Source organism: Myotis yumanensis, unplaced genomic scaffold, assembly GCF_028538775.1.
Source record: "Myotis yumanensis isolate MYYU_CA2020_CCGP unplaced genomic scaffold, mMyoYum1.0.hap1 SCAF_23, whole genome shotgun sequence".
Classification (NCBI taxonomy): Eukaryota; Metazoa; Chordata; class Mammalia; order Chiroptera; family Vespertilionidae; genus Myotis; species Myotis yumanensis.
Window position 1 is genome coordinate 11,749,314 of NW_027223774.1, and position 8,743 is coordinate 11,758,056.

The 8,743-nt window shown below is 43.2% G+C and overlaps 1 protein-coding gene across 1 annotated transcript; it reads left to right on the forward strand.

Moving 5' to 3' along the window:
- Positions 1–451: 451 nt before the first annotated feature.
- On the forward strand, positions 452–4,861 carry LOC138999697 (galectin-10-like). The gene is made up of 4 exons (XM_070401896.1): positions 452–511; positions 2,109–2,185; positions 2,677–2,887; positions 4,616–4,861. Exons 1-4 carry the CDS (start codon positions 497–499, stop codon positions 4,727–4,729), a joined length of 417 nt encoding a protein of 138 aa, XP_070257997.1. The 5' UTR covers positions 452–496; the 3' UTR covers positions 4,730–4,861.
- The last annotated feature ends 3,882 nt before the right edge of the window (positions 4,862–8,743 follow it).

Here is an 8,743-nt window from a genome sequence, read left to right on the forward strand (position 1 = left end):
AAGACTTTCTATCTCCAGGTCTGCTGAGGATCAATTTCTATGAACTCTCAGGACCTCTGGAAGGGAGTCCTTACCTCCAGCACCACCAATTCTTTGCCATTGTTCAAGTCAGAAAAGTGGGTACCTTTTGGGTGTGTTTTACTCTGAAGGATAAATACTTGGAGAGGCACATAGGCTGGATTATAGGCCCATTCACCCACTCGTTCTATCGCCCTTATTCATGCATTTTTCCTGCTAATCCTTCCTGACCCACAATTTCCTCACTGAAGTTTCTATTGCATCACAACACATCCTTTTCAAAGACATAGTTGTGGTTCATTGTATTTATGATACCCCACACCTTCTCACCTGCTGGCAATCTTTCTAGAAGAGACTTAGAAACTGAAAGGAAGCCAGAGGGTGGGGCTTCCATAAATCATTTATAACCTGCCACTTGCAGAGCTCACACACACAACCAGACACAATTTGGAAGAGCTTCCCAGCAGAAGGCACAACAATGGCAGTGATCCCGGTGAGTTGAACAGGCACAGCCTTTAATGATCCCAGGTCCCGTAAGGGAAGGAGGAAAGTGTCTGAGATTTTCTGAGATGAAAATATTGGGAATGTTTTACGTGGTGTAGTGAATGTGTGGAAGAGAGAGGATGGGCCAGTGTATCTACTGTCAGCATTTGGTGGTATCTGACTGAGGGTGAACTCTATTGAGACACTGTGACTTTGTGTGGGAAGTGACAGTTGACTGGGATGAGGGAGTGTGTGCATGGGTGCAAGGGGTGAGTGGCTGAACAGCTATGCATGTCATCATGAGTAGTAGTGTTGGGAGGTATGTGTGAGACGGTGAGGCCCATGTCCTTGTGTAACTGTGTGTATGATGATCTATGCCTGCGTGTTGAACTATGAATATGTGTGTAGCTGTGTCTGCTTCTGAGGGTTCTCCCGTACATGGTAGTGACTGTTTAAGTAGCTGTGGTTCTTTCCATGTGTATCACTGTGGCTACTGGTGGGCAGAACTGGAGGTCTTGGGGAGAGTGGGTTTCCCAGAACTCCTTCCTGAGCATTATTGAGAGCAGAATGAGACAGTCCTCAGGTGCCTCTTCTCAAGAAGGCTGGGGAAGGTAAACTCATATTATGGAGCAAAGTATCTCCTGTCTGAATCAGCACACCGTGATCCCTGCTCCTGCCTCGGGTCTCCTCCCCCAGCCAGCCCTTACTTTGTTCTACCAAAACACACACACACAGACACACACACACACACACACACACACACACACACACGGTAAGCAGATCCTGGCTCTCTGGGGAAGGTGGTTGGGAGAATTAATTTCAGAGAATGGATCACCTGAAGATGGAAGGAACAAAACCAGCCTCAGTCCAGACAAAGCTTACAGTTGATATCAGGGAACAACCAGTAGATTCTATCTAATTCCTTTCCTGTCTCCCACCCTGTGTGCAGGTACCGACTGTCCTCAGCAACTAGTACACATTCCTGAAAGGACACCATTGCCCTTGAAAATTCTGATTCATATACTTGCCACCCACAGGAGTCACCTTTTCCATTATTTCCCTCTCCCTTTAAACAACTGTGTTATATTGGAGTGGATTTTTAAATTTTATACTTTTATATTCTAAAGCCTTATCTTCACAGTTTCAGATAAAAACTGATGGGAGGGTAGCATCCTAGAAAGGGTCCTCCCCTTCCGATAAGTCACCCCTGTATCGACCCTTTACCTGCCAGTGACCATGCCAAAGGTTTTACCTCTATTAGTGCAGCTATTCCTGAGAACATCCCAGGAAATAGGAATTTTATAATCCTTCTTGTACTGAGAAAACGGAGGCAGGGAGCATCCAAGTGATGGAACTCAGTTCTCATTGGTCGTCAGAGGCAGAATCAACATTAGAATCGAGGCCACCTGGCTTTTGAGCTCTTGCTGTGAACTTCAACCTTCACATTTCTTAAAAGACACAGGGACCTGCCTGTGGTGAGGTGCGAAAAAGAGGGTCCTCCGGATATGTCCTTTGATGTCTAACCTGCTTTGCCACTGGGAACTGTTATAGGATGGGAGACCTCACCTGGCCTTGCCCCTCTCAACTACTCTCGTCTCCCATGGCAGGTCCCATATACAAAACTTATGTCCTTGCCTGTTGGTTCTTTCTTGAAAATCAAAGGCACACCTGCCGTGTCTTTCGGGTAAGTATCTATAGCCCATGGGGAGGAGAAGTGAGGTTATTAGAGCTTTGGGGGTCACTTCATGCATGACTGAGGTTAAAATTTGTAATTAGCCTAATGGTAGCACAATGCAGATGCAGGTTCTGGAGACCCATATGGTTCAGGCATTAAACCTACAGGTGCATGACTGTTGGCAAGTGGTGAAGTCTGGGGCTGGGGTCACTCAGGCATTGGACTGAGATTTATTTTCAAGGGACACAGTATTTCCAGGGCATGAAAAGTAGCCCCAGGCCAGTGACTGCTGCTCAGTGTGAGTCCTGGGCTAAGAGGTGAGGCATCTCCCCAGCTTGGGCCAGACAAGCTGAAGCAGCCCCACAGGGACACGTACTGCAGTCTCACCCAGGAAGGCCTTCCCTCCCCCTCGAGGAGCTGGGAGGGTGTGGATGTGTGTGTTGAATGTGGGCTCCCATGAGGAAGAGTCCTGCTGAACATGCTGTGTGCTTTGCCTTCAGCAAGAACCCTCAACTGCAGGTGGATTTCCACACTGAACATGAAGATGACTCAGACATCGCCTTCCATTTCCGAGTGTACTTTAACAGCTGTGTGGTGATGAACAGCCGTCAGGGTGGGAAATGGAAAGAAGAGGTGAAAACATCTGTTATGCCCTTTAAGGATGGCCAACCCTTTGAAATGGGCATCTCGGTGCTGCCAAAGGAGTACCAGGTGAGTGTGCCAGGAACATCTACTACCATCCTGTGGCTCTCAGGGCCCTCACAGGAGCACACAGCTCTCCCTGGCCTGGCCCCCAGAGTCACTTGTGGTTCATCTCCTGCCCCTCACATCACAGAGCACCCTCTGCTTGTACTGCCATGCTCAGGGCCTTTTCCAAATATGAGCAGGTCAAGATCAGCACACAGGCCTTATTCTCCAGGGTGGAGAAGTTCCTGTGTTCACTCACAGCCGTCGTTTCTACCTATGCTGTCATTCCTTCAGTTTTCATATAGGAGGTGGTTAAAATATGCATATAAATAATTATAATCAGTCTAAAATTAAGTCTTTCCTACATTCCCAAACCCAGTCACTCTTTCCAGAGCAACAATTCCTAATTCCTTTATGCTCCTTCCAGAGATACTATATGCTTGTTCAAGTCTATGTATCTGTCTGTCTATGTATCTATCTATCTACTTATTATTTATCCTGTCTCATTTTATTTTTAAACAAGTGATGTTGTAAGTTTCCTAGAAATCACACATTGATGACTAGATTTCATTTGTTGTCAAAGAATGTATGTTAGAGAAACTAACATCATGCTATTTGTGATGCCCCCACATCATTTAATGTTTGCATAATATTTCCATAGAAGCATTTTCAGAAAAATTTAACTTGGCCCTTATTCATGCACATTTAAGTGGTTTCCATATTTTGCTCTCATGAATGAAGCTTCATTCTATATCACATTTTTGTCATTATCAACCTCCCTATTCTTATAAGGGAGGATAATTTCAGCGGAATTGAATAACTGGTTCAAAAATGGTAGGCATTTTAAATTTGAAAAATTAAGACCTAAAAAGTCCACTATTTCTCCATAGCCACACCCATAAAGTGTATGTTTAAACCTTCTATCATTGGAGAAGCAAAAAGATTTAATGTCTTGTGATTGAAGTGAGGCATTGTTCCATTTGCTTATAAGCTGAATAAAAATATCCTCATTTTAATCATATGTACTATTCCTCCTCTTTAGGAATATTCAAGTTTAGGCTCAGTGGTTAGAGCATTGGCCTGCACACTGGAGGTTCTCAGGTTGGTTTCTCCATCAAGGCATGTATCTAGATTGCAGGTTCAATCCTCTGCCCCAATTGGGCACATCAGGAGGCAACCAATTGAGTCTCATCTCTCTCTCTCTCTCTTTCTCTCTCTCTCTCTCTCTCTCTCTCTCTCTCTCTCTCTCTCTCTCTCTCCTATCTCTCTCCCCTCTTCTCCCTTCCTTCCATCCTCACTCTATAAAAAATAGGAAAAAAGAGTTTTATTCTTTACCTTACTACCCCAAGTCTGAGTTACTTGGTCACCAGGAGTAAATGGCAGTAAAGTTTAGCAGAGCTGAAATGAATGCAATCAATACACACTTAATGACCAATTAGCTATGATACTCTGTGCAAGACCCAGACTCACGATTCATGAAACAGTTTCTGGCCAGAGGGAAGCCCAGGCAAACGTAGACAGTGCAACATAGAGTGCTAACACCTCAGTAGAAGAATGAGAGAAACAGAAAATAGGGTGAATATGTGTCGGAAATCATCGCTAAAGGAAGGCTATAAAAAGAAGCATGTCTGTTGTGTTTTGAGTGTGACTAGAAGTTTCTGGTGGATGGTGAGTGTATAGGGTAGGAAAGGAACGGAAGACGGGAAGTTTGTTTGGTGGCATGCTGTATTTCTGACACATATTGTCTTCCAGGTAATAGTAAATGGCTGCCAAAGTTATACTTTTTCCCATCGACTTGACCCAAAATCTGTGAAGATGATCCAGGTGTGGAGAGATGTGTCCCTGACCTCAGTGATTATCGCTTAGAGAAGGATGTGACCAGACTCCCCGTTGTCAAGGAGACCCCTCCACCTAAGTGACTTTGTGGTTCCCAGAGCTCACCAACAACATGGGTTCTCACCCTTCCCCCACACTCGGTCATTAAAACTTCTGAAAACAGAACAAGATTTGCTTCTTGCTTTAGAGGGAAAAAGAGAGGGGGGTGGGGAGAGTATGTGGTTATCAGCAAGAAGGGTGTGAGAATATTGTGGGAGAGATCAGGGTATCAAAGTGGATAAACATTTCTCTGATACAAGGAGTGAGTGACAAGCTCATCAAATATCTGAGAAGACATTGGAACCATATTCTTATGATGTAGTGCTTAGGATATGTTAGGAACTCTGAAGCAAAATCCTTCCCAAATTCAGAGAGCTAAAGTAAGACTTTGGGCATCTCTCTGCACACATAGAGCTATAATTGGTGGTTTGATGAAGAAACTTTGTATTTTGAGGAAAATCAGGTGAAAAGTCTTAATTCTTCCTTTACGCTAAGAATTTTTAATTTATATTGACACTGTGCCTGGTTTTGTGTAAGATGCACTGGGGAAAATAAAGAAAATGACAAAGCCAGCACTTAAAATTTCTTTTAACCCTCACCTGAGGATATATTTTTGTTGATTTGGCAGAGAGAGAAAGAGAGAGAGAGAGAGAGAAACATCAATGAGAGAGAGACACATCAATTGGTTGCCTCCTATATGTGCCCTGACTGGGAGCTGAGCCTGCAGCCGTTTGGTGTACAGGTTGATGTTCCAACCAACTGAGCCCCCAGCCAGGGTGCACTAAAAAAATTGTAATCCAAGGACTATTTGAAGAACCAAAAAATTTGCCCCAAAGATTTTTCTATTATTCAAACAATTGCAATATTTTTCCAATTTATGTGGGTAGAGCCTGGGACCTGTTTCATAATGAATTGTCACCATTTTAGACCAGGGAGGATAAAAGTTGTTATTAAAACAAGAACAATATATACACCCGGATGCAGTGACCAGACTCTGGTTTTGATGTCTTCCCACTTAATCACTACAGAATAACAAGCCTCCCCAAAATATATTGCTTTAAAACTATAATTTATTATTATCTCCGTTTTGCAGGGTTATTGCACTTATATGGGTAGCGTATTAGGTGGCCTTAATCAAATTGCGGTGGGAAGTGAAGTTTTCTGATGGAAGCTTTCCTCATGTCTGACACTTCACTTGGTCTGGCTGACACAGCCGGGGGCTGGCTGGTTATTTCTCTCTTCACATGACCTTCATGGTTGTCTTAGACTTCTTCAAATCACAGAGATCTCAGGGGTTTGGGACTGGCTTCTGCCACAGAGAACCCTTGAAAAGGCTCAAGCAGAAGATGCAAGGTGTAATGGGACCTAGCTCTAGAAGTCATGCAGTGTCACTCCCAACACATCCTATTGGTCAAACGTGAGTGAGAGAGACGGCCATAATCATGTGGAGAAGACTACACCAGGGCATGGGTATGTTGCCTTGTGATTCATGACCAGTTATCCTAGACTAGTACTGTTCCACCATCAGGCTCCAGAGACATTCACACTTCCCACATACTCCGAACTCTGACCACTCTCCAAGGAATTCCAAGTGTAAAACAATAACAGCAACAAGCTCAAGACAGAAGTCCAGGATTTCACCATTTAAACCAGAACCTGGTGCTCACGAACTGAACCGAGTATAACTTCTCAGGTGCAGTTCTTTTCAATGTGTGCACTAATGGGGCAAAATAACTCATACAGCCAAACCTACACGCTGAAACAGACACAGAATAAATGCAATCCACAATTTCAGAGTCAGCAATAGGAGATGTATATCATATCACATAGGACACCCAGTCAGGCTCATATCTACCCTTCTCTCTAGGACTGTTTTCTCTGTAGCGATTGAGTCCACCCTCCATTCTCAGCTTCTTTGAGTTCTTGCCAAGACATCAGAACGACAACTCCAGGGGCTCTGATTGTTCATCAACTTCTCAGCAAGTCCAGAGAACCACCTAGCAGTCCCACTACTCAGAAGACACTATTCCTAAAAACATACCAGGGCAGATTTAAGAAAGTGGGGAGGAGGGGGTCAATGAGAGGGAAAGGGGAACATCTGTAATACTTCCAACAACAAAGATAAAAAATAAAACAGAGCCTGGTACATCAAAACAAAGGAAGGTCTTCTGGAAATAGCCTCTTTGTCCACAAGGACTACCTCAGGCATCAATCATGTCATCTCTCACCATTTCCACTGTCACAGCGTCTTCTTCAACTCCAACCTTACTAACTAGAATGCTTCTTTCCTTAGCCTTCCTCCAACCTAACACCCAGAAGCCTTGAGGTGGCAACACATGGCTAATGGCACTCTTCAGGCCTTTCTTCTGTGTAGAGAGAGCCTGGTGGGCACCTGAGCCAAGGGTCCTCGGCTGAGTCCAGCAGCTTCAGCAAAGCCATGACCTGGAGACATACCTCACCAAAGGCAGGGATGTCTTCAGTCCTGATCTTTAGTTCAGGCGCCAGGGGGGTGGGTGTAAATATCTAAGTTCAGCCAGTCCCTAGGTGGGGATGCAGTTATCAGGGTCCATTCAGACCTGACCATTCTGAGAAGCCACAGGAATGAAGAATTGCAGCTTGATCTTTAAGCCTGATTTTCCATAATTTCCTTTGTCTTAAACTCTAGTAAAACTTTTTGGTATCATGCTGTATCCAATAAACGCGATGCACTAGCTCTGGGTCACTGTCTCTCCATCCAAGAACAGTGTCCCACCTGGTCCCAGCTTTCCCTACTGTCTCTGTGTCTGTTTCATTCTTTTTCTCAATCTCCATAGCCCCTACTCAGGACTCATCTGCTCTCTAGCAATTCTGGTCGTGCCTAAAAGAGAACACTTATACTTCTGGGTTTCATTTCATATTGGAATGAAATGTCCTCCCCGAACTCTACATAAACTCTTGAGCTTTGATTAGGCACAAACTCCTCCTTTCACCTCTTTGTCTTAATCTTGGTCACTTGTCTCTTTTTTTGTTTTTTCTTTTTTTTGTTGTTTGTGGTATTATTTTGTGTTTTTTTTTGTTGTTGTTGTTAATCCTCACCCGAGTATATTTTATGCCATTGATTTTTTAGAGAAAGAGGAATACCTAGGCAATCCTACCTGGTGGCCCTGCTAAACAAACTCACAATAATTGCCCTTTCTTTGAATGATATTCATCAACTCAGGCCACTTCACGTGGATTATTACACCCCTCTTTATCTGCTTTGTGCTCATGGTGGCCAGGAGTGATGTCTCAGATACTAAGATATGACATAGACAGTCCAGGATTCAGTGTTCAATAAGAAATCTGTGAAGTACCTCTGAGGACTTCTCCAGACCCCATTTTTCTCAATCCTCCCCAATGCAAATCTCCCAGCAGATAAGGCAAATCTCAGAGAATAGAAAGACCTTCTTATTCCCTAAAGCCTTCCCTTCTCAGTGTCTTTTGCTGGTCCATGACTGATATGACACCTTCAACACAGTAAGTTCTGGGTCTTTGGCCTTATTTCTATTCCTCTCCATCTACCAAATCTCTTGGTTACCTGATATCTCAGCTGTTCTGAGTGACAGCAAGACTCTAAATTTGGATTTTTATACATGAATTGTTCACTATACATCAAATTTTTATTGCACCCAGAAGATTCCATACAGATTTTGTTGAGTCTGGAGTTTATACAATTTGAATTTCATATGATTTAGGAAAAAGGATGTAAAATTGTGAACACAAAATTGAATGTTTACTTAGAACCATTAATCACCATAAGCCATAATTTTAAAGAGTTAAATACAACAAACATTTAAAAAGTAGAAAAATCACAGTATTATCTTTATTATTAACAGATCGACATACCCCCAAATTCTTTTTTTCTTACATACTCTGATTGCCTCTTAAGATGACAAAGATTTTGTAGCATCATTTTCTGTAGAGAGGTTGGAAAGACGATTCAGTATTTCCTCTAGTGTGGCTATTTACAATTCATTTTAAAGTATA